Source organism: Dreissena polymorpha, chromosome 1 (assembly GCF_020536995.1).
Source record: "Dreissena polymorpha isolate Duluth1 chromosome 1, UMN_Dpol_1.0, whole genome shotgun sequence".
Classification (NCBI taxonomy): Eukaryota; Metazoa; Mollusca; class Bivalvia; order Myida; family Dreissenidae; genus Dreissena; species Dreissena polymorpha.
The window spans coordinates 125,441,575-125,469,458 of NC_068355.1; the positions used below are offsets into that span (position 1 = coordinate 125,441,575).

Below are 27,884 nucleotides of genomic sequence, written 5' to 3' on the forward strand. Positions count from 1 at the left end.
CTTCTTCTGTATTCTATAAAAAATGTGGGAGCAAGAGCAAAATGGAATCAAACAACTTCTTCTGTGACGATTGAATCTTGAACCCGATTACGTCATATTAAAGATCTCGTTCTCACGAACACAGCGATATAAAAAACAACAATTCATTTTTGAAAAAAATGGAGATAGAGCACTATAGCAATAAAGCGACGACTTGTTGACCCATAATGGATCAGCAGACTATTAATAGCATAAATCCATCTTACGGAGGATTACGGAGATAGTCGATGCCAATGAGTCGATGCATCGCGATTCTTTTTTGACCACGAACAATTTTTCGATAGCCCATTTGTTTGTGTCCTTAGATACAGTCGATGTTTATTCAGACAGCAACGGGTACAGTCATGATCCGCGGACGTATTTCGAAACTATCCGCTATATACCCTGGTAGTTGGAGCGAGCAGTCAGTGTTTTTTTTCGCGGACTACGCATAACAGGATTGGAATGGCCGAAATAACAGTAACAGCTATTTTATAGTTTAATTCGTTTTATATTATATATAATGTTATAAATTATATTAACCGTAGTTTGTGCGTCCGTTTGCACTTTGTGCCACATATTTACATCCGTTATTCAGCTCCGATCGATCGTTTGTAAAATTTGTACATAACCAGCATTGCGTAATTTACATGTTTTAACGTAAAAAATATTATTTTACTTGAAAAATGTCGGGTGCAAAATAAAGCTATTCTATTGCATAACATATATTAATTTTAATCTTATACAATAATATATTCAAATATAGAACAAACGGAGACTACGTGCGTTATAACAAAAAGTGATCAATCAACATAAGAAATATACGTATGTATACATGTGAAAAATGAACTTGTGTCACATATATAGTTTATTTAATTATTCACTCTACGTTTATATTTGACATCAAGAAAGAATGTTATTTAACTGTTAACTAATCTTTTCTAACTTATGATCGGTTTTGAGTTGGACAATAGGTATCTTATCTCTTGACGAGTAGCTATTTTACATTTTTTATGCTTTCATAAAAAGAAATATCATTATAGCGTGAATGGTGTTTTTTGTTTGTTTATTTTACACTACGCTTAATCATACAGTTTTATGAATAGTGTTGCTAATGGGTAAAAAACACATGTTTCTATTGCTTTACCTCGATTTTTTGTTCTTTGCCTATAATTATAACAACTACGGATTTATCAGGAATTCAATCCATGCATTTATAATTGGGATAATACACAAATGTCTGTGTGTATGTTAACGTTTTCTCATTCAAAACTTGATTTTTTTTTTGACCTGACATGTCTCAAAACATTCTCATAATTTGAAAACTGTCAATACGAATCAATGCGGGTAATTGCATTTCAACGTTTGAAGATGAACTTCAATAGCAGTGTTTTCTGAAATCCAATACACTGATATCGATTATCCTGGCGACACTCGAGGCCAATCATTAGATACCGCGGTACTTCACAGATATGGGTATTTTTAATGGTATTAGATAAACGAGGTATTTGAAACGGCATCATGTTATTTGTATGCTAATTTTAAATAACTGCGATGCAGTGGAATAGTTTTCTTAATTGACTAAGATCTTTTAAGTAATAAGATCAATCAATCAATGTGACTTTTAGTTAAAAAACAATCGTTAAATTATTTTATTAAAATATTCATGGTACCTGTATTTAAAACATGAAAGTATGTTTATAACTATTTTGACATACTGTTTTAAAGCGCAAATCCACCTTGTTTAAATGGTGACTTGAATAGATTAAACTATAGTATATCTCTTTAACTTGCGGTCTGTTTTGCGGGAATCTACTTATTTAAGGAGCCTATTCGGGTCGCTAGAGGTCGCGTCAAATATTTTAGCCCATCGAGTAAACTGCTATTGTATGGCCCACAGTGAATATTGATTTTGAAAACTGTAGTAAAGTACTCAGCAATGTTCAAGGCCTAAAGAATTTGGAAATTGGTATTGATGAAGTAACACAATATCTAAATATTTATTTGGTAGTGTCACCCGCTCATTTCCCAACTGAATTTGACACAATGGGGTAAACATAGATTTATCTCGGTCGTGAAAGGCTTAACCTTTTCGTAATAAAAGGGATAATTATAAAATTAAGTGACATTTGTGTACGTCATATAATCTGATACATGTGCTTTTAATGGCGTTATAATTTTGCGTTATGGAAGATGGGAGATGAGTAAATAGTAAATACATTTGAAGCACATGTTGTGTCTTATACAACGAACATGATTTTTTACTATGTAAAGTGCATGTATAATATTTATTAACCGTAAATATGCTTTAAGGGAAACAACTCGGACATTCGCTTATAAGAAAAACAAAGGTGACGACTTAGATGACCCTTAAGCGCTCACATGAGTTCACGCACACCAAACGTTGACAACTTGACCAGGTGATCGAGTAGTTGACCACACTTGGCCAAGATTCAAACATGACCTCCATATTGTACGGATTGACACCAATAACCGATTTTCATCAAGTTTGAGTCATAAATGTGGCCTCTAAATTTAAACAAGTTTTGTTTTAAACTTGACCTTGTTACGTAGATAAACATTCTTACCAAGCTTCGTCAAGCTGAAGTCATAAGTTTTTCCCCTAAAGTAGATTTTTTTAATTAGAGATCTGACCTGGTAACCCAGATTCTTGACGCAAGTTATCACGATCCATAATAAATATAGATATTGTCAAGATTAATATTATAAACAAGCATACTCAAGAGTCTTTAACCAGGTTTCATCAAGATGTACCATATTGAATATGTCCTCGAAAAAAATGTTGCCTTTTGAACGTAATTTGGACGAACATGACACAGAATCGAACTCGACCGATACATCGTAAAGATAAGAATTATGACTAAGTTGCATCCAGATCTTTATACTTTTGACCTAGAGACCTTGTTTTCTACCTCGCATAACCCAGAGTAGACTCAGCATAGACATTTTCAAGATAAATATAATACCCAATTGTTCATCCAAATTGAATTACAATCAGTCATAACATGGTTTCTATATTGTGTGTTTTTTGCTAAGATTTGATCAGGCGATCTGGTATTTTGACGCGCGTAATCCAAAACTAAACTCAGCCTAGAAAATATCAAAGCAAAAAAATGCAAAAAAGAGCAAAATTCTGACTTGGTGACATCGTTTTCCAACACAGATAACCCAGAGTCGGCCTCAGCCTAGATATTGTCAAGATAAACATTCTGACCCTGTTTCATAAAGTTTGATTCAAGTCATATTTATTGAGTCATTATATGGTCATTTGAGTGGTAACAGTGTCTTTTTAGTTGACCTGATGACCTAGTATTTCTATGCACGTGATCAAGATTTTAAAATGGCATAGATATTGTCCAGGTAACACGGACACCGGACGTATGGTGATCACAATAGCTCACATTGAGCACTGCGTGCTTAGATGAGCGAAAACAGCATTATTACCGTATACGAAGCATTTACCATTATTTCAGATTTAAAAATTTGTTTTTTTAAGCTCGGCTGTTTTCGAAGAAAATCCGAGGTATTGTCATAGCCTCCTCGTCGTCGGCCGTCCGCCGTCCGGGCGTCGTGCTAAAACCTTTACATTGGCTCTAAAATTAAAGTGCTTCCACCTACAACTTTGAAAATTCATATGTACATTCACCTTGATGAGTTCTACACGCCACACATATTTTTGGGTCACAAGGTCAAAGATAAAGGTCACTGTGACCTCTAATATAAAACTTTAACTTTGCCTCTAATATCATAGTGCTTCCAGTTACAATTTTGAAACTTCATATGTACATGCACCTTGATGACTTCTACACGCCACACCCATTTCTGGGTAACTGGGTCAAAGGTCAAGGTCACTGTGACCTCTAATATAAGACTTTAACTTTGCCTCTAAAATCATAGTGCTTCCACCTACAACTTTGAAACTTTACGTGTACATGCACCTTGATTAGTTCTACACGCCACAACCATTTTTGGGTCACTAGGTCAAAGGTCAAGGTCACTGTGACCTATAAAACTTTAAGTTAATAAAAAAAAGCTGACAATCTTTCATATATTCAAAACTGCAACCACAGGCGAGCGTTGGCACTCGTTATGCCGTGCTCTTGTTTAACTTTTAGTGTGATCATTTTGATAATTAGCATATGATGATTATTGACATATATTTATCCAAACTCATTTAAATAGCTATATCTAAACCTATAAGTATTTGAATTGTTTTCTATGTCGAAATAAATCTGTCATTATATCAATATAAATGGTTTATCTTACAGGACGGTAAAGAATGGTCAAACCACCTGTGCGGATGTTTCAACAACATCAACACCTGCCTTCAAACGTTTATCGTGCCATGCGTAACGTACGGACAGAACGTGGAGGCCTCGGGGGAGTGTCATTGTGTCGTAGGTGGTGAGTACACGATAGTCTGTTTATTAGATTGGCATTTATGTTTTAATAATTCATTTTCTTGTTTTCAACCGGAAATGTTCAGTTATTACAATTCTTGCTAAAATAATCAACATGCATTACAAATCTGTATACATTTATTAGTATTTTTTTCTGTATTTTTACTTCAGCAGAGCAATATTTACGTTCCCCGATATTTTATGTCTAAATGTCGTTCGGTGAACGTTTTTTCCTATGACGTCGTATGACTTATCGATATAAAAATAGTATTTCGAATAAATAGATTATGATATTGCTTTTGTATTCCCCAAGTCATACATTTAACTATCAAGTTTATTTTGTTAAGTTTAACCTTCATGGTAATACACAGCGACAATTTCTATTCCAACAGCGCTGGCCGCATTCGTACCGATCTATAACTGGATCCTCTGGGCAAACTCACGCGGGAAGATTCGAGAGATGAAGGGAATTCGAGGGGATAAAACCAACGACTGCCTCACGATCATTTTCTGCGGTTTCTGTGCCCTGAATCAGGAAAACATGGAAATGTTTCCCGCACAGCCCAGCTCTCAAAGTATGGCGCGAGATTAGAGAGCCGGAAGTGCGCGAGATAACTTTTTTGTAAGGCGTCGAGCACTTACTACTTTTTATGGAGATGTTTTTTTTACTAGTACGTAACTGTCCATAAAGATCAAAAGATAATGATTATTATTTGTTTGAATCAGTGTTGAAGTAGTTTTATATGTTCGAAATATAATACTGTATTGTGCTTAATTAATTAAATGTACAATTATTTATGACCATGTAAATATATCCGTTGTAATACTAAAATGGCGTCTCATTCTTGAACCGGTGTTTATGATGACGTTAACGGCTCAATTGGATATTTTTATGGATTAATAAATAAAGATATATAAAGTTGATGCGTTTAAATGTGCTCCCATTTGTTGTCCAATATCTAGAAATTCGAACCATGAACAATAGTCGTGTGACGAAGTGACGAAAGAATAAAACAGAACAGTCCTGTCTGACTTCCAAATCGGGTTTTAACATGCATTATAAATGACAGTAATAAATGTCGCACGTATTGGAAAATTTACATTGACATGCGTATTGACATACAAGTTTTGTCCTCTAAATTAACATAGAGGTATTTGCCAGCGCGGTCTTTGTAGATGAAGGTCGTTGTCCAAACATTTATCAGCCCATCGCTCTACAAATGTATAGACTACTGTAAATTTTAATTGTGAAGACTGTAGTATCGTATTTCGTTGTGTACAAGGTAATACCAAGTCAAATCCGGATTGTTTAGTTGTGAACATATTTTAAAGGGGCCTTTTCACATATTTTGGCATGTTTTGAAGTTTGTCATTAAATGCTTTATATTTATAAATGTAAACATTGGATCTAAAAAGCTCAAGTAAAATATCAAAAATAAAATTTAAAAAAAGGAACAAAAAGTAGCCCGCATCAGGGCTCGAACCAGTGACCCCCGGAGTCCTTGAGTAAAAACCAAATAGACCGCTCGGCCATCCTGCCAAGCATATACCATAGACGTATTTTATACTCTATATAAGCTATCTTCGTAGTTTCACAAAAATTAAACGACAACAACAGAACTCTCCAAATTATTCAATCGTTTCGCGTTGTAACGCTTTATAATTTTCAGGTCGCCAAAAGATGCATATAATGGCTATATTAGACCATGGTAAATGTTCAGTATTACAGTTTCTTCAAAAATATCCTAACTAAAACGAAAATTTGCGAATCTGAAACAAATTTTTTTCAATTTGTCAATTTACCAAAACGTTAAAAGATCCCTTTAAGTATATTCAAACAATGCCAGGATTGAACGTATTTAAACTTTCGTATTAAACATGTGCTTAAAGCGGATAGAAATGCTTCAAGTTTCATCATCATTACGTGTGTACATGTATACTTCTTGTTCTGTCGTTATCATCAATGATGTATTTTTGCATCGATGCAAGGATGTGTGTATTCTGTCATGGCAATGGTGCAAATTATCTTAAGCAATGGAACTGTTGGTTACATAGAACATTAAGTACATTTACTGGATTTCGTTAGTTTCTAATTTATGCAACTGCAAAGCTGCGTTGTTTATGACAAATAAAATTGTGTTTTGGTGTTTACTATTAGATAAAGTAATCATATCGCTCGCTGTAGTTTAGGAGGTAAATTATAATGAGCCTTAAATGATTTATTAAATTTCGTTGTAACCTCTTCGACGTGGACTTTTGCTGCATCACACGTTCACAAATCGTTAATAGAATATATTTTATTTTATTAAATTCATCAATTCAAAGAAAAATATTTTAAAGTTTGTTCGCACACATTTTAAAATAAAAGCAGTTTGCTGGTTTAACAAAATTTTACCGACAATTCCATATTGTGTACTGTGTTTCGAATATTATGATCACTTGACTAAAGAACGTGGTTTGGGACTACATTTGTACTTTTTGATGCAATACATAAGATGTGCAAAGGATCGACATACTACAGCCATTTATTTCGTACTCATTAACGATGGATCAGGGGTCGTATTCTAGAAACATCTTAAGTTATTTCTTAAATATTTTCACTTAAAGTCACTATCACGCTCACCAATACATACGGCTACTGTATTATGCTATATAAAAACATTCGACAACAAGTAGTCCCACACGATGGTTAATTACAATAGGAAGACCCTAAAAACAAGTAACATTGATGTAAAAACGTTATATTACAAGCATTCGGCAAGTTTTAAGCATCTAAATATCTAAATATCGTTCCACGATGTAATCTACTTTCGCTTTCGAGTCAGGATCGGATTCATTCGGGTTGCGTTCATTTGCATAATTTATACAAGTCATTTTCGCATTTGCTAAGTTCCAGCTACCTAGAATTCATTTTGATTTCACAGAATGATTATTCATGAGAGCTACGTCATGCTTCCGACGCTTACCGTATCCAATTTCGTGTTCGCCCGTAAATGTTCGGATATTTCACGGGAGATATAAATGGAATTATTTGTGGCCACAAAAAAAATAAAAACGAGCATTTTGTATCTCGTTAAATCAATTCTACCAGACAACAACTAACGTTGAAATTTTGCATTATGCTAAAAGGAACATTGATTTTTTATGGGTTAGCTTTATTTAACGAAATATTCGATATTTTTTAGCGTGATTGTTACTTTCAGTTCAAATTTAAAATGTTTGTTATTTCTTTACTAAATAAAATCATTCATGTTTTTTGTTTGTATTCCTCAAATAATATTGACATAATGATGTTATTTCGATGTAATTTTCGATGCCTAACTATTGCAGTATGAAATGAAACACTTAAGAAAATTTCCCAAATTAAGGATAAAAATAAAATATAACTTAAGATGCTTCTGGAATACCAACCCTGAGATACCCAAATCTTAATGGAAATTTAAGTATTGAAACGACCCGTTATCAAAACATGGAGGCGATGTTTGGGTTGTCTGGTTAGCCGCTCCCCTTTAAAATGGTCGTTGCTGTTAAGACTTGGTTCGAGGAGTATTTAAAACAGAAGGGCAATTTAACAGGTTATAATAGTATTTGGGTCATCCATATTGTACCTTTATGAAGACGATTTTTTGCCAGTTCTCTCACGTTTATAATGTCGTGACAAAGAAATATATACCGTGCGTTTCAATAATGGCTACGCCCAATTAATGACGTTTTGCCGTGACATTTGTCTACAGAGAATACCTGGCAAGTTGACCCTTTTATTTACACCACGATGTTTATTCATTCAGTGTAAATATTGCCACGAAACACGCGAGCGACCCATCAAACCAATCGAAATCCATACGTAGGCTATACCGTATGGAATATTGAATTTCTAAGGCCTTTTGAAGTAAAAAATCATTTTAAAACAACAACGATTTTCGATAATATTTATCAAGAACAGTACACGTTTAAATGGCAACTACTTTTGTCGATAGATATATATTAAAGGAGGGTATATATGAATGTAATAAATGCTGTTTAAATGATTTAAATGACGGAAGTAAAAAGCACACTCGATGTCGTGTACACTCGATTATTTCTTTTTGGAAAATCCCTTGATCGAAATAAATATAATGCAACTAATTGTCTGTTCAGTAAAGGGAAGTGCTGGTTAAGGTATACATATAAATAATTGTTATTAGTACTTTTATTGTTGAAACTGAACATTGTATTTGAAAACTACTCTTATTAAAGCCAGGTATATCTTACGAAGGAAATAAGTTTCAATCAAATCGACTTCATTTTCATTGCTGAAAATTACAAGGATTTGGTTAATTATTTACGTGGTACAGATGCTTTCAATACACGTTGTTGTTTAAAACCAGGTTATTTAAATAAATTGGTCAATTTTAACAACTACAAAAACAATCCCATATAACTTGGTACATTACCGGTAAAGACGCATGTCCAGACATGTTTGATGTTCAATAAAATTCAATCGAAACTTTAACCAGCAGTACTGTATATACTATTGACGTAAATGTTTTCGGGCACTTAAACTAAAATATTACTGCGATCAATGTCGCAAGACGTTCAAGAAAAAGTATACGTGTATAATTACCAAATTAAAAAAGAGCACGAACAATTTAACGTCATTATTTTCAGATGGAAGGTATCAGAGAAATGAATGAAAAGCCAGTTAATGTCAGTTACTCCGCTGTTTGCGTTCTTACTATATATAACATTAATCTTGTATAAACGCGGCGGTATTTGCCAAAGTCAATGTATTTATTCAGTGCCCCAGATAAGCTACGTATCTGCGTCTTTTACCCTATTAAAATGTTTAAAAAAGCAAAGAAGTACAATATCATGCGTATTGAAAACGCAACCAATTTGACTTTTACGCAAACTCGTCAAATGGGATGCGTACAATACAATGGCTTCGATCGAAAATGCTTTTCTCATCTTCGGTATTTTCTCTTTTGAAGTATTATCGTAAGGAGGCGATGCTTTCATTCAGCAAGCACCTGGATGTTGGAGCAAGAAACAGTCAAATTAAATAAAACGCTCTGCGGACTATATTTCATAGTAAAATTAAGAGTCTGACCAAATAATTTATGACAACATACATGCGTTTTCAATCTGACTTAATCCGTCGTTTTGTAACTCAGTTCACCCTATTTCAAGAATGAAATCACCCTATTTTTCAAAATCAAAGGGTGAAAACCCTATTTCCCAAATAATTATCTGGGCCACTGATTTATTATTGGCAAATGAATACGTTGCTCAATTTTTAAACACCCACTTAGCGATGTTGAAATTGTCAATATCATTATTCGGCTAGAAGATGTTCTACATGCAATACTGTATTATGCTTATTTTATTAAATATGCAGTTATTTATGACCTTGTAAACATATCCTTTCCAATGCTATAAAGGAGTCCCATTCGTGTAACGATGTTTATGATGACGTTAGGGCTAAATTGGATATCTTTATGGATTTATAACTACAGATATTTAACTTTGATGCGTTACAATCTGATCAATTTTGTTGTCCAATATCTAGAAATTTGAACCATGAACAATAGTCGTCTGACGGAGTGACAAAAGTACAAAACATACCAGTTCTGTCTGACTTCCCAATCTGGTTTTAACATGCATTATAAATGACAGTTATAGATGTCGCACGAATTGGAAAATTTATTTTCAATGCGTATTGACATACAAGTTTTTTGTCCGCTGAATGAATATATTGAAATAACATTGAGGTATTTGTCAGCACGGTCTTTGTTGTTGAAGGTCGTTGTCAAAACATTGATCAGCTCACTGCTCTGCAATTGTATGGCCAACTGTAAATTTTGATTGTGAAGACTGTAGCATAGTATTTCGTAACGTACAAGAAAATGCCAAGTCAAATTCGCATTGTTTAGTTGTAGACATATAATAAGTCTATTCAAACAATCAGGACTGAACGTATTTAAACGTTCAAATTAAACATGTGCTTAAAGCGGATAGAAATGTTTCAAGTTTCATCATCATTACGTGTGTACATGTATACTTCTTGTTCTGTCTTTATCATCAATGAGGTATTTTTGCATCGATGCAAGGATGTGTGTATTCTGTCATGGCAAAGGTGCAAAATATCTTTAAGCAATGGAACTATTGGTTACATAGAACATAAAAGACATTTACTGGATTTCGTTAGTTTCTAATTCATACAACTGCAAAGCTGCGTTGTGTACGACAAATTACTTGTATTTTTGTGTTTACTATTAGATAAAGTAAACATGTCCTTCGTTGTAGTTTAAGATGTTAATAATAACTAACCTTATATGACTTTATTAAATTTTGCTGTCAAATCTTCGACGTGGTCTCGTGCTGTGTGACACGTTCACAAATCGTTTAAAGACTATATTGTATTATACTAAATTTATCATTTCAAAGAAGAATATTTTAATTTTTTCGCACACATTTTAAGAATAAAACAAAATATACAGACATATTACGATATTGCGTACTGTGTTTTGAAAATTATGATCACGCCAATTATTTCGTACACATCAATGATGGATAAGACAAATAATTGCTTCAGTATCCAAATCTTAATGGAAATTTAACTATTGAAACGACCCGTTATTAAAACAGTAGGCGATGTTCGAGTGGTCTGGTTTACCGCTCCCCTTTAAAATAATCGTTGCTTTTAAGACTTGGTTCAATGAGTATTTAAAACAGAAGGGCAATTTAACAGCTCAGTATTTGGGTCATATTTTGCCGTGACATTTTTCTACGGAGAATACCTGGCAAGTTGGCCTTTTTATTTATACCTTGATGTTTATTCATTCAGTGTAAATATTGCCACGAAACACGCGAGCGACCCATCAAACCAATCGAAATTCATACGTAGGATATACCGTATGACATATTGAATTTCTAAGGCCTTGAACAAACAATAATGCAGTTAAAAAACACATCGATTTTCGATATTTATCAAGGACTGTACACTCGTAAATAGCAACTTATTTGTCGATAGATAGAAATTAAAGAAGGGTATATATGAATGTAATGAATGTTCTTTATGTGATTAAACTGACGGAAGTAAAAAGCACACTTGATGTCGTGTACACTCGATTGGTTCTTTATGGCAAATCCGCTTTGACGATTCTCGGAATTATTATAATCCCATTAATTGTGTGTGCAGTAACAGGAAGTGTTGATTTAGCCATACATTTACATATTTGTTATTTATACTATTGTTGTTGATACTAAATACATGTATTGTATTTGAAAACTACTATTATTAAAGCAAAATTATTTAGGAGTCAAAGATAATCTGACTATTTCAATACGATGATCTTGAGTATTAGACGTTTTAGACCATGTAGTGTAGGTGTTGTAATTAAAAACACGAATACATTACGTACAGACCGAACTTAGAGGTCGCGTGTGAGTTTCAAAGCACCAGGGTGTAAGCGAGATGCCCTGCATGCTAGTCTCAGGCGATTAAAGCATCAAAGAAAAAATCAATGAACAAATGTAGAAATCTTTTCTAATATACATCTTACGTACTAAAGAAAGTCAACTAAGAACGATTTGGTTGTTATTGGTCGTATCGTTTTAGACACGCGATTGTGTGTGATGTGTCTCGAGTAATTCGATTCAGAACAATAAGTCGTACCAAGATAATAGATCTAGTCAAAAATAATTAGAGGTATATCTTACGAAGCAAACAGTTTTCAATCAAATCAACTTCATTTTAATTCCTGAAAACTACAAGGATTCGGTGCATTTTTTTTTTGGAGGGGGGGGGGGGGGGGGGCTGCAGAGGCGTTTAATACACGTTTTGTATATAACAAGATTTTTTTTATATTCAATATAAGACATACATTGCACACATGCATATGATCACACACAAAAAAGTTATATCATGTAGCAGCAATAATGTTCAAACATGTTATACAATATATGCTAATCAATAGTTTTTTTTTCAACAAAAAATATCTACAGAATAGTTATGAATATGAATGAGTTTCATAAAGTTGGTAGAAAGCAGTTTGGACTTGTTTATAAAAGTTTAATGTGTTTCCATTTTTGTTCAAATATATAGAGTTTATCATTGTTAAGGGCAATTTGTGTTTCAATTTGAATCTTCAGTTAAATAATTGATAAAACAGTTTATTATAACAAGATTATGTTAGTAAATTAAAAAAACACAATCCAATGTAACGTGGGGCATTACCAATGGAGACGCATGTCCATACATTTTCGATGTTCATACTGCTACGAAATAAATCATTGAAGTCAATTGTAGATCGAGCTTTTTGTGTTATTTGGTTTCAGTAAAAAGTTCGTGTCGTAACGAAATGACTTTTTCATATTTGAAATATTAATATTGAATTCTGAAAATGTGCGAGTCGTAATAAATATCCGTTGTGGTCAATTACATTTTTAATGTGATATCTTAAATGTTAAAAGCCTTGGTCTTTCAAAATGATAATCGTCCTTCATATCGACAATAGGCAACTATATTTTAAGTGAGGCACAGACACTGATACGTTCTTTTGTTCGTAACTTACCCGGTATTTCGTTCCGATGACACGCTTGTTTTAACATCAGTTCGTTCGTTCATACAGGTCTTCCTTCAAATAGGCATATATACATACAGGCTTTAAACCGGGTATATACGATTTTTTATATGTGTTTTATTGTAATATATTGATAAAATATGTTACAATAACACAAAATATGCAAGAAAAATTAGACATTAAAGCCGAATTTCATAAAATGAGGCAAAGACAAATTAGCTCCCCGAGCCGATAGTGACATACATATTTTCCTACAATAACCGAAGCATTCGTCTTTGTATTATAAACCGTTAAACTACGAGGGGTGTTCCAGAAGTTTGTGGATTTTCGCTATAACTTATTAGTTTGCTGTTAAAAGTCAATGAAATTTACATATTATACAAACCAAGTATCACGGACTTTATAAATAAGATAAAAATCCATGAATTCCATAAACACGTTTGAAACGCGTTGCCATAGAGACCTCAGTAACGACATGCGGCGCACGCGTGTATTTTATTATAAGTATGAGCGTTACGGGAATTTAAATTTGGTTTAAATGTCGTTGATTAACAGAATTTACGGCAAATTTCACGTTACAGCGCTAAAGTCCTCCGTACAGCCCGGATTTGGCCCCTATGGACTTCCGCGTCTTCCCGGAAGTTAAATCACAGTTGCGCGGTATTCGCTTTGCAAGTAAACAGGAACTTACAGTTGCAGCAAAGCGAATCGTGTCGTCTTTTGACGCTGACTGGTATAGAGATACTTTTGACAAGTGGATTTCCCGACACATAAAGTGCATTCGCGTTGGAGGTGATTATGTGGAAAAGATTTGTTAACTTCATAACGTCATTGACGTTGAACAGAAACGTTACACGTGCGTCGGTGTGCGCATTGTGCACATGTTTAAATCTCTGATATATATTTATTGTTTTATGTATTTCCATGATATTTTGATAGTATATTTGGAAAGGACGAAATATTCTCAACATGCTATTTGTTTGTCCATTTATATAACCAAATGGACAATATGGCGAAAATCCACGAACTTCTGGAACACCCCTCGTAAGTTTAGATGCACATCGTACATGTATGGTATACATGCTGCCGAATTCGGCTGTACAGCCGTTTTCAATTTCAGAATTAAATATCTGGCTTATTTCGCATTTTTCGACACATGTTCTTCTTAACTTTTATTTTAATTTATATTGAAATATATATATAATAATTTTTTTACACAGTTTATATAAATTCATAAATATTTGACAAAATCGTATATACCCGCTTTAAGGTCGCTTAGATTTGGATTAACGAACTCGCAAGTTTACCAATATGATTATCACATTCTTGGGACTAACCCTAAGTCTATGTTACAAATACAAACCAATTAATACAATGTATGCAGTGACGGCCTGTGGTATTCTTATGATCAATACCGTTTCAACAAGCAAGTCACAGCGTGTATAGGATTGATTAAGCTGCTTATTTACGTTCCGATGTCAAATATCGATTTTTGCTTTTGTATTGCTTGATAGACGACATATTGTTATTGATTGAATAAAATACGCGTAAAATAACTTGAGTGTCAAGCGTTAAAATTAACATGTCAATTCATTGTAAAAGCTTAAATGATCGCGTTCAGAGAAAACTGGACATAATGAATGTGCCTAAAGTGTCGTCCCAGATTAGCCTGTGCAGTCCACACAGGCTAATCAGGGACGACACTTTCCGCCTAAATTGGATTTTTGCTAAGAAGAGACTTCATTTAAACGAAAAGTGTCATAAAAGCGGAAAGTGTCCCTGAGTAGCCTGTGCGAACTGCACAGGCTAATCTGGGACGACACTTTCCGCAGATGCATAAAGCCCAGTTTTCTCAGAACAAGGTTCATACAATAATAACCTGGGAGCTCTGCGCTAACGCAGATGTTTGTTAAAGAACTTGCAAAATTGATACGACAACAAATGTTGAAATGGTTATAAGTAAAGCATCTGAAATAAAAATAAAATGAAGTTTAACAATTATAATACTGGCAAATCTATTACAAAGCTTTAATGTTTGTGTGATTCCTTCTATTAACAGTTATTGTAATTAAGATCTGTGTTTTATGTTGAGATGTATATTGTTGTTTTTTTAAAGATTTGCTGATATGTGTGTAGCTTCACGTTTGGAACTATAACTAAACCTCCTTAAAATGTGATGACCTGATTTTACAGTACCCATCATAAAAACACATTGGGCCTTTTTATTGTATTGTTTAGTCCAAGTCTCACTGTTGCCGGTAGATCGCCGGTCCATCCCGGTTTGCTAACGCCGGTCGACCGGCGAGAACCGGGATGATTCGTAGATTTTTTTTAAAAGACAGACAGACAGACAAACAGACAGAATGTTTTATTGACGTAAACTTTAAAGTTTTTGTCATTTACAAAATAGTTATACAAAGCATTATGTCAACGTGATAACAAATAAGAATATTTAAATATCATATTGATCGCGTAAAGATCATATTCATACATACATGAATTTAATTAATAAGTTGTACATAATAAAGATTTGTTTTACAAATATTAATAAGAAACAAAAAAACAATAAAATAGTATTCGTGTTTCGCTAGATTAACATATACAGATGATGAAAACAATTATTTGTTATTAACTTTCATAGAAATCTTGGAGGATGAAAACCATAAATATAGTTCAATTATTTAAACGTTATACAAGACAACTTGATATGAAAAAAATGAAGAAAAATTAGTTAGTTAATATTTTAACAAATTTGTTTAAGATAAGTAAAATTGGAACATGCGTTAAGACTATACGTGATGTATTTGAAATATACTTAACTGTACAACATATATAATTTAAAAACAAAAGGTAATTGTACAAAATTTGATTATTTTTTGTACATTTTACAAAATATGCAACAATAGTATTTAAGTTGTGCTAGGCTAACCTATTCAGATGATGAATAAGGTGAATGTAATAAGAACTTGTACAGACGAATGTTGAGGATGACGCGGTCACACTATTTCCCGGTGCCGCCCCGGTTGAAGCCGGTCAACAGCCCGGCAGTGTCCCGGTCAATCCCGGACTAGCTACGGTTTATCCCGGTGAAGCCCCGGCAGAGCCCCGATAGTCGCCGGTAATGCCCCGGTTGAGCCCCGGTGAAAGACGGCAGCGTCCCGTAAGCGTCCCGGCAGAGCCCCGGTAAACCGTAACTCCGCCGGCACTAACCGGGGCTATGCCGGCATCAGACCCAGGCAGAGCTACGGCAAAGCCCCGTATTAACCCCGGACGTCGTCGGTAATGCCCCGTCGGAGCCCCGGTGAATGCCGGTGGCGTCCCGACAGAGCGAAGGATTACTTATGTAGCGTAGCTATAGCGGGACTCCTCTGGCATTCACCGGGACTCCACCGGGGCGTTGCCGTGGCTCTGCCGGGGTGTGTATGGGCCCCGGTGGAGCTACGGTGCCGTCCCGGTTGTTCCCGGTGCCGTCCCGGTTGTTCCAGTTTACACCTATTTATTTTAACTCGATTACATAGAAAGCATAAGGCTTAATGAAACGCTCTCGATACCGTTGGACTAATAACCAGTACTTGGTGTTTTTGGAAAAGATCGAAAGAACGCTCCCACAGTGGGGCTCAAACCGTGACCTCCCGGTCGCTCGGCGAACACCATATCCACTACGCCACGGCGACCTATTGTATTGTTTGTGTCGCGATATAACAGTTCATTTTCGTCGAGTGCACCGGAGTCTAGGTCTGTTTGTTACCGGTGTGAAGTACACTGCATTTCGTTTTTTATTTCTCATGAACTGTCACGTGATCTTGGCGCGAACAGTCGCAATTTTTAAGTGAGAAAAAAAAATTTGGATTTTCAATTGTAAACATGCGAATTTGCTTGGAAAGTGGTGTATTATTTACGAGTAAATATTTAGTGAATAGCGATAGTGTTGTGAATAATGACAAAAAGCAGAAAAGATAAAAGAAAGAACAGAAATAGTAGTAAGAGTAATTCGGACATTTCGGACGCTACAAATAAGTGCAAAATTCCAAAACACAGAGGCCCGTCCGGGGACAGTAATAGTGTGAGTGTTAGCGATATTCTAGATGAAGTGAATTCTGTACTTTACTAGAGCAGTAATAGTGAGCTTGAGGACGCTAGCGTTTTTAGGACTGCTGATTCTCGTGATTCTGGGATAAAGCACGGTAAGGGACAGATGGCGGAGAGCGGAAGTGAGCCAACTCTTAAAGATCTCATGGACTGTATGAAAGGTATCTCTGAAAGTTTCAATGAGCGACTGTCGAACATTGAAGAGCGGTTAGGCACCATAGAAGTTCTTGAACGGAAGGTCACAGAGTTTGAGCGAGAGCTCAAAAAAGGTCTGGCTAGCACTCGATGAACGTGCAAAGCGCACAGAAGAAAAGGTAACTCGCCTCGAGGATAAGGTAGAAGCAGTCGATGTGGGGGTTGGGCTATTGGACTCCCGAGTGACGGACATGGAGCAGAAGCGACAGCAGCTTAGCGACGAGATTGCCTACTTGAAATCGCAGTCAATGAGGAACAATCTGATTTTTACCGGGATCGAGGAGGATAACTCACAGGGTAATGAATCTCAGGTCGTAACCGAACGTAAGTTGAGGGAACACCTCTCAAAAAAGCTCAAGATTCCCAAGGAAACGGTGGAAGGACTGCGATTTTAGCGTGTACACCGTACCCCCTCATAACCAGTACGCGGTAAGGTTCGATCTGTTGTGGCAAAGTTTGCGTTTTTCAAAGATCGAGAACTAGTTAGGCGCCAGTGGCCCGAGCTTAAGGGAACGAGTTTCAATGTTTTTTAGCAGTTTCCCCCGGAAGTCCAGGAAAAGCGGCGTCGCCTCATTCCAAAAATGAAGGAAGCAAAGCGGGATGGCAAACGCGCTTGGTTGGCGTACGACACGCTGTTTATTGATGGGCATCCGGTGCAGCAGTAGGAGTTCGCGGGAGATGATCTGTCTGTGCTATCGTGGAACATTCAAGGTTTGACGCAGGCTAAGAAGGAGAATATGACATTTGCTTTTTTTACGAATCATGGTGTAAATCGGACTCTGATGTAGAGCTAAATGGATACGTTGTATATAATTTTTCAAGACAATTCCAGAACAAAAATGCCAAACGTAATAGTGGTGGCTAGTTATTTATGTACAGAGATTATTTAGAAGGTGGTATTGAAATTATTAGAAATCATTATGATTCTATAGTTTGGATAAGATTAGATCATGAATTTTTTAACATTGAGCAAGACCTATTTTTATGCGGAGTTTATATTTGGTGCGAGAGTTCGCCAGTTTATAATTTCTTAAATGTAGATTTGTTTCAAATTTTAGAAAAAGATATATCGGATTATGCTAGTAAAGGAGCCATTTATATATGTGGAGATTTCAATAGCCGTGTTGAACAAAGAAGTGATTTTATTTTACATGATTGTTATAATGTATGTATTGATGATATTGATTACAGTCCTGACATCACTTTGAGCAGGGCCTCATTGGATCATAGGCATAACAATCATGGGATTAGGTTGCTAGGTCTGTGCAAAGCTACCGGTTTACGTATGGTTAACGGCCGGCTCGGAAATTCAAATCAGTATACATTTTTGTCCAACGACGGGTGCTCAGTTATTGATTATTTGCTAACCGTTGATAGTAATTTTTCACAAGGATCACGCTTTTTTGTTGGAGATTTTAATGAATGGAGCGATCATGCCCCAATACTCTTTACATTAAGCTGCAGTCATAATAGGCTTGTTAACACTTGTCATAAACAAAATAGATGTAAATGGAACGATAATTTAAGGGATCAATTTCGGTCAGGTATTATTGGTAATCTGACAAAATTTAATTCCATAGTAAATAATATTAAATGCGAAAGCAGAGAATCTGTTAATAATATGATTAATGATTTTACTAATACTACACGGAGTGTAGCCGATCCACTTTCTTGTAAAACCGGCTATTTTAAAAATTACGTAAATTTTAATGTAAATAATCATGAGGAAAATAAGTGGTTTTATAGCGAATCCAAAGAAGCGCGTGTTTGCTATTTAGAAGCCCTGAAAATATTTAACATACACAAGACGGATGCTTTAAGAATACATTTTTGTAAACGAAAAGAGGAGTATAAAAATATTGTTACTAAAAAAAGCGTATATACTACAAAAATAAAATGCGTGAACTTGAGCAGATGAAAATGTGCAGACCTAAGGTTTTTTGGAAACATTTAAATCAAAATCATGTAAAAATTCAAGACATATTTCTTTGGATGATTTCCTCAAGTATTTCGAAAATATGAGTACTGACATGTTCAACAGTAGCAATGAGGAGTCTGAAGCTTTTAATGTTTATAATGATTTTAATTTGCCTAATGATGTATATCCAGAACTTGATAGAGAGATCAGGATTGACAAAATTATGAATGCCGTAAAATTTTTGAAACGCAGTAAATTATGTGGCAAAGGCACTTTGTTAAACGAATATTTTCTGGAAAGTATTGATATTTTATCGGCTCATATGTGTGATATGTTTAACGCAATTCTTAATTCAGGTGCTTTTCCAGATGCGTGGACTGAGGGAATAATTATACCAATTCATAAAAAAGGGTCAATAAATGACGTCAATAACTATCGAGGCATTACTCTAGTAAGTTGTTTATCCAAAATATTTACAACAATATTAAATAAGCGTATCGAGAAAGTCTGTAATGACAATAACATTATTTCGGACGCACAATTCGGATTTCAGAAAGGGCGATCTACTATTGATGCGGCGTTTATTCTCATGTCTTTAATTCAACATTACTTGTATAAAAACGAGCGCTTGTATGTTATTTTCGTCGATATGATGAAATGCTTCTATTCTATTTATAGAAACGGCCTATGGCTTAAATTGTACAAATCCGGAATTTCCGGTAAAATTCTTAGAATTGTACGGGATATGTATAGTAAAGTAAAATCGTGCGTAAAACATTGTTCCTCATATTCTGATTTCTTTTCATATGCAGTAGGGCTTCGTCAAGGTGAGGTAATGTCACCTCTGTTATTTTCTGTATTTGTGGAGGACCTAGAGTTGTTTCTACAAAATGACATAGAATGTGGCATACACAAGTCGCGACCTTGAAGAATTTAATGAAGATTCTGAATCCGGCGAAAAGACTTGAACTGTGCTGGAAAACATCCATAAGTATCCATAAGTAAGTAAGTATACAAATTGACGATATTTTACTTATACTTCTACTTTTTGCCGATGACATGGCTATTGTTGGTAAATCACTGAGGGAAATTCAGACTCAATTGGATAATTTATACGAGTATAGCAAAACTTGGGGGTTACAAGTAAACACAGACAAAACAAAGAATATGATTTTTCGTAAAAAAGGTGGACTATTGCGCTCCGAAAAATGGACATATAATGGCATACCAATAGAATAAGTAGATAACTTCAATTACCTTGGGCTGGCATTTAAATATACAGGAAACTTTAATCTTTAATCTAAATCAAGAGCATCTAGCCGGAAAGGCCCTTAAAGCGATGAACCTTTTATTACACAAATGTAAAATTTATGACCTAAAACCAAAAGTTCTATGTCAATTATTTGATGCATTCGTTGGTTCTATTTTAAGTTATGGGTCAGAGATATGGGGCTACACAAAAAGTAAAGAAATTGAAAGGATTCACTTCAAGTTTTGTAAGCGTTTACTAAATGTCCCCACAAATACACGCACTGCCGCAGTCTATGGAGAACTGGGTAGATACCCTCTGTTTATAAATCGCTACGTTCGCATTTTAAATTATTGGCTAAAGATTATTTCGACTAATAATATTATCTTACAGCGTATCTATTCCCAGATTCCCAGGCTGTAGCCGAATGTGACGATGGTAACCGAAATTGGGTACACAATATAAAAAATATGCTTAACGCATACGGACTTACTTTCTTATTTTATAATGCGCATTTTTTAGATGTAAATTCATGTGTATGTACCTTTAAAAACAGGGTAATAGATAACTTCAAACAAGAATGGTCTCGTTCCCTTGAACGTAGCTCTGTGCTCGATATGTATAGGCAGTTCAAAGATACCTTAGAATATGAAACATATTTAAATGAAGTCCCTATCAGCCTAAGATATTATTTTTGTAGATTGAGAATGTCTGCCAATCCTTTACTAATCTAGACTGGGAGACACATTAATAAACCTAGAAAAGAAAGATATTGCTTGTACTGTTTAAATAACAACACATTTGATATAGAAGACGAATACCACTTTGTATGTATATGTCCTTGCTTTTCCGATTTAAAAAAAAAGTATATAAATAAGAAATATCGTATACGACCATCAGTGTTAAAATATATACAGTTATTGAAAAGTGTAAATAGAATTGAACTTATCAAATTATCTTCATTTATAAAAGAAGCATTACGTATACGTTCTGCCTTTTATAACAATATTGTGTAATTGTTCATCTCCACTGCCTATTGGCAGTCATTAATAAACCGACTCTAATTAACTATTGTTACATGAATAATACTTACTTCTTTCTTACTGTTTATAAACTGTATGTTTATTCAATAACCATTGCTGTAATGTATTTCTTATACACCATTGTTGAAATGAAATGTTGTTAGTGTGTAAAATTCACGTTGTCACTTTGTAAACTATTTCTTCTGTTATAGACGATGTACCATGTACAAGTCTAAAATAAACTATCTATCATGCGGAGGTTAATATGAAACGGGGAATCAAACCTGAGCCCAGGAGTTTTGGAACCTGTGTGTTGCTGCTAGACCAAGAATCCGCTCTGCATGTGCTTGTTTTTTCGAAAACGCAGAAGGCGGATGTTTAAGCAGTGCGTGAGCTTCCTGGTTGGTAATTTCCATATTTGACGTCATCTGACCATTTGCAAATTATATTCGTAATCGTTATTAATTCAGGGGAAATATAAGCTGACCTATTATGAACAAACAATTTGTTGTTGTATTAATATACATAATATGTAATGTAGGTAAAGACGAGCATTGATTTTATAATTTGTAAGCGGTCGTTTTAAATGCTTTTAATTTGAAAATAAGAATGTCTTCGTTGAAACGGATGAATTGTGCATTCATATTTATGTCTGGATGAATACTATTTATTTACATTTGTGGTCATTTTCCATGTTGACAAATGATTTCGTTGTCACGTCTAAAGACGATTAACAGTGGCGGTACCAGGATATCGGGTTAGGGGAGGGGGCGTTATATTGAAAGATTTGTTGGGGGTCCAGAGGGACACTAGGTCGTGGGTGCGGGGATCCAGGGGGGGGGGGAGGCGAAGCTCCACGATTTTAGTGAAGGCTTTGACAACCACTTCTCGAGCATGTAACGCCTTGTGTACGTTTTTGGCGTTTGCGCATCCATCTTTGTTGACGTAAAATGCAGCGAAAAGAGAATCAATGTGCAAAAAGAGGGAAACATCAGAATCGCAAAGTTCGACTTGAAAAACGGTGAAAGTTAAATCATTTAGCGATTATTTGTGATTAGTAGGAAATGTTGTGTACGAAAAAGAAGATTAATGAGTTTAAATAGGTGATTTAGATCTAGTTAAGTGTGAAACATCAAATTAATTGACTTTACTTTGGCGATTTTAGGGGGGCGGGGCGGGTGCGGGTGCGTACGCCGCGGCCGCCCCCCTTGGAACGGCCTATTAATAATAAAACGAATAACACAAAGGTATCACAGGTTAATTAAACTATCTCTCTTAACAGTTCAGTAAATCAATCGCCATTTCTTCCCACGTAATATTAAGTTGTGGCCTACATTGAAAACATACGAGATGTATATTGTTATACAAAGGTATTTTTCGACTATTACACTTTTTGCGGCATTTAAAAATAAATGCATTGTTTTCAAGTACCTTTTGTTGACCCATTATGGATCAGCAGACTATTAATAGCATAATCCATCTTACGGAGGATTACGGAGAAAGTCGATAATCCATTTGTTTGTGTTCTTAGATACTTTTGATGTTTATTCAGACAGCCACGGACACAGTCATGATCCGAGGACGTATTTCGAAACTGCGCGCTATATAACCCGGTAGTTGGAGCGAGCAGTCAGTGTTTTTTTTTCGCGGACTACACATAACGGGATTAGAATGGCCGAAATAAAGGTAACAGTTTAAAGGGATCTTTTAACGGATTGGTAAATTGACAAAATTGAAAAAAAGTTGTTTCAGATTCGCAAATTTTTGGTTTAGTTATGAAATTTGTGATGAAACAGTAATGAACATTTACCATGGTCTAATATAGCCATTATATGCATCTTTTGACGATTTAAAAACCTGAAAATTATAAAGCGTTTCAACGCGAAACGATTGAACAATTTGGAGAGTTCTGTTGTTGTCGTTTAAATTTGTGAAAGTACGAAGATTGCTTATATAACGTTTAAAATGCGCATCTTATATTTGCTTGGCAGAATAGCTCAGCTAGCTTATGCGTTTTTACTTCATGATTCCGGGGGTCACTGGTTCGAGACCTGCTGCGGGCATTTTTTTTCCTTTTTTAAATTTTATTTTGGATTTTTTACTGGAGCTTTTAAAATTTAATGTTTACATTTATCAATATTAAGCATTTAATGACAAACTTCAAAACATGCCAAAATGTGTGAAAATGCTCCTTTAATAATTTTATTTTATAGTTTATGTTATGTAATAAATTATGTTAACAGTAGTTTGTGCGTTCGGTTTCACTATCTGTCACGTATTTACATCCGTTATTCAACTCCGATCGATCATTTGTTAAATTGGTACATACCGGTAACCAGCATTGTGTAATTTATATTTTCATGTTTGGTAACGTAAAAAATAATATTTGATTCGAACATAAATATTTCCAGGTGGACAACCTGCCATACACTTTATTCATTGTAATCGTATACATTACACTATTAAAATGTAGAAAAAAACGGAGACTACTTGCGTTATAACAACAAGTGTGTACTCAACATAAGGAATGTATGTATACATGGGAAACATGCATTTGTGTCACATACATAGTTGCTTTAATTAAACACTTTACGTTTATATTTTACATAAAGAAATAATATTTTTAACTGCTAATTAATCTTTTCTAACTTATAATCGGGTTTGAGCTGAGCAATAATTTTCTTCTCTCTTTACAAGTACTTTGTAACATATTTTATGCTTGTATAAAAGAAATATCATTATAGCGTGAGTGGTGTTTTTGTTTGTTTATTTTACACTAAGCTAAAAAAAGCGTGTTTCTATTGCTATACCTCGATTATTTTGTTCTTTGCGTATAATTATAACACCTACGGATCCATGCATTTATTGCGCAGTGTCTATGCGTTTGTTTACGCTTTCTCATTCAAATCTTAATTATTGTTTTTGCCCTGACATGTCTCAAAACATTATCATAACTTGAAAACTGTCAATACGAATCAATACAGGTAAATTGCATTCCAACGTTTGATGATGAACTTCAATATCAGTAATTGCTGAAATCCAATTCACTGATATCGATTATATTGGCGACACTAATAATATTTACTTTGGTTATGAATAGTTTAGTTTTTGAGACCAATCATCAAACATGTGTATTTTGAAACGGCATCATGTTATTTATATGCTTATTTTAAGTGACTGCGGTGCAGTGGATCAATTTTCTTAAATTGACTACCTGTAGGTTTTTGCAAGTGTTAAGAGCAATCATGGCGACTTTAAATTAAACAAGATGTGTTTGTGAAACACTATGTCCCCCCATATATTTGACCTTTGACCTTGAAGGATGACATTGACCTTTTACACTCAAAATGTGCCGCTCCATGAGATACACATGCATGCCAAATATCAAGTTGCTTTCTTCAATATTGCAAAAGTTATGGCCAATGTTAAAGTTTTACGCAAACAAACCAAACAAACCAACAAACAGACAGTGCAAAAACAATATGTCCCACAGTATAGACTGGGGGAACATAAATACTATATCTGTATATTATGTTATTAAAGGATTCATGGTACCTGCGTTCAAAACATGAACATATGTTTATAACCAATCTTAACCAATCTTTACAAACTGTTTTAAAGCCAAAATCCACATACATATATGGCCTGGGTCCTTCAATGGCTGGAAACTATAGTATATCTCTCTAACTTGCTTTCTGTTTTGCGGGATTTTTTTAATTTAAGAAGCCTATTAGGTAGCTAAAGGTCGTGTTAAAACATTTTAGCTCATCGATCACACTGCGAGTGTATGGTCCACTGTAAATATTGATTTTGAAGACTGTAGAAAAACGTACACAACAATTGTCAAGGCCTTAAGAATTTGAAAATTGGAATTGATGAAGTAACAGTATAGTTAAACATTTAATTGGTAGTATTTATTGTCATCCACTCATTTTCCAATGTAAGTTAATATAATGGATTGAAAAGAGCTTTATACCGGTCGTGAAAGGACAATAATTTCATCTTGTGCGTAGCTTAACCTTTTCGTTTTAAAAAGGAATCATTGTAAATTTAGGTGACCTTTGTTATATGATACACGTGCTTCTAATTGCGTTATCAAAGATGGGAGATGAGTATATACATTTGAAGCAACTGTTGTGTTTTCTATAGCAAACATGATTGTGCCTTACTATGTATTGTTCACGTAAAATAGTTATTAACCGCAAATATGCTTTTAAGTAAAACAACTAGGACATTTGCTCAAAAGAAAAACAGAGTACGACATGGATGGCCCTTAAGCGCTCGCATGAGATCGCACACACCAAATGATGAAGACTTGACCTTGTGATAGTAGTTGACCACACTTGACTCAGATTCAATCATGGCCTTCATATTGTCATGATTGACACCCATAACCAATTTTCATCAAGTTCGAGTCATAAATGTTGCCTCTAAATTTGAACAAGTTTTGTGTTATGTATATGTAGATGGAAAATGCAACGTTTGACCTGGTGGCCTTGTTATCTACCTCGCATAACCCTGAGTCAAAGTCAGCCTAGACATTGTCAAGATAAACACTTAAACATTTTGGCAAATTGTCATCCAAATTAAGTCATATTGTATGAGTCATACCATGGTTCCTATATGGTGTTTTTCGCTAAGCTTTGACCAGGTGATATAGTATTTGGACGCACGTAACCCAACATTAAACTCAGCCTAGACAATATCAAGATAAAAATGCAAAACATGCAAAATTCTGACATGGTGACCTAGTTTTCCAACGCAGATAACCCAGAGTCAGCCTCAGCTTAGATATTGTCAAGATAAATATTCTGACCCTGTTATATCACGATTTAGTCAAGTCACAATCACTGAGTCATAATATGGTCTTTTGAGTGATAACAATGTCTTTTAAATGACCTGATGATCTAGTACTTCATTGCACGTGATCAAGATTTTAAAATGGCATATATATAGTCCCGATAACACGGACGCCGGACGTATGGTGATCACAATAGCTCACATTGAGCACTCTGTGCTTAGATGAGCGAAAACAGCATCATCGCCATATCCGACACATTAACCATTATTGCACATTGTTTATAGTATTTGTTACACGTTGAGTGTTCTAGTGTGAATTGGCATATGATGATTATTTGCATAGATTTATCCAAACTTATTTAAATAGGTATATCTAAACCTATAAGTATTTGAATTGTTTTCTATGTCGAAATAAATCTGTCTTTATATCAATATAAATGGTTAATCTAACAGGACGGTAAAGAATGGTCCAACCACCTGTGCGGATGTTTCAACAACATCAACACCTGCCTTCAAACGTTTATCGTGCCATGCGTAACGTACGGACAGAACGTGGAGGCCTCTGGGGAGTGTCATTGTATCGTAGGTGGTGAGTGCACGATGGTCTGTTTATGAGATTGGCATTTATGTTTTAATAATTCACTGTCTTGTTTTCAACCAGAAATGTTCAGTTATTACAATTCTTGCTAAAATAATCAACATGCATGACAAAATATGTAAACATTTATTAGTATTTTCTGGTTTACTTCAGTAGAGCAATATTTACGTTACCCGATATTTTATGTCTAAATGTCGTTCTGTGAACGTTTTTCCCATGACGTCGTATGACTTATCGATATAAAAATTGTATCATACATTTAACTATCAAGTTTATTTTGTTAAGTTTAACCTTCATGGTAATACAGAGCGACAATTTCTATTCTAACAGCGCTGGCCGCATTCGTACCGATCTATAACTGGATCCTCTGGGCAAAGTCGCGCGGGAAGATTCGAGAGATGAAGGGAATTCGAGGGGATAAAACCAACGACTGCCTCACGATCATTTTCTGCGGTTTCTGTGCCCTGAATCAGGAAAACATGGAAATGTTTCCCGCACAACCTAGCTCTCAAAGTATGGCGCGAGATTAGAGAGGCGGAAGTGCGCGAGATTACTTTTTTTGTAAGGCGTCGAGCACTTACAACTTTTTATCGAGATTTGTTTTTACCAGTACGTAACCGTCCATAAAGATCAAAGAATAACTTTTATTATTTGTTTTAATCAGTGTTGAAGTATTTTTATATGTTCGAAATATAATACTGTATTATGCTTATGTTATAAAATGTGTAGTTATTTATGACCATGTAAACATATCCGTTGTAATACTAAAATGGAGTCTCATTCTTGTGCCGATGTTTATGATGTCGTTTTGGGCTCAATGTGATATCTTTATGGAACAATAAATACAGATGTATGAAGTTGATGCGTTTGTGTCTGCTCAAATTGGTTGTCCAATATCTAGAAATTTGAACCATGGACATGAACAATAATCGTGTGACGAAGTGACGAAAGAATAAAACACAACAGTCCTGTCTGACTTCCAAATCGGGTTTTAACATGCATTATAAATG

The 27,884-nt window shown here is 34.9% G+C and overlaps 1 protein-coding gene across 3 annotated transcripts; it reads left to right on the forward strand.

Moving 5' to 3' along the window:
- The first annotated feature begins 333 nt into the window (after positions 1 to 333).
- On the forward strand, positions 334 to 27,731 carry LOC127848889 (uncharacterized). 3 transcript variants are annotated; one of them, XM_052381567.1, is made up of 3 exons: positions 334 to 498; positions 26,730 to 26,865; positions 27,205 to 27,731. In XM_052381567.1, the coding sequence occupies exons 1-3, from the start codon at positions 484 to 486 to the stop codon at positions 27,402 to 27,404; spliced, it is 351 nt and encodes a 116-aa protein (XP_052237527.1). In that variant the 5' UTR covers positions 334 to 483; the 3' UTR covers positions 27,405 to 27,731. The 3 variants fall into 3 exon arrangements, with proteins under 3 accessions (XP_052237527.1, XP_052237520.1, XP_052237534.1); XM_052381560.1 differs by lacking the exons at positions 26,730 to 26,865; positions 27,205 to 27,731 and adding exons at positions 4,308 to 4,443; positions 4,832 to 5,361 and having other exon boundaries at positions 338 to 498; XM_052381574.1 differs by lacking the exon at positions 334 to 498 and adding an exon at positions 23,027 to 23,162.
- Positions 27,732 to 27,884: the final 153 nt, after the last annotated feature.

What these genes read in the sequence shown, in the direction of transcription:
- LOC127848889 (XM_052381567.1), top strand. An exon ending in GTGTCATTGTATCGTAGGTG is followed by an intron (nt 26,866 to 27,204) that starts GTGAGTGCACGA and finishes CTATTCTAACAG; the next exon opens with CGCTGGCCGCATTCGTACCG.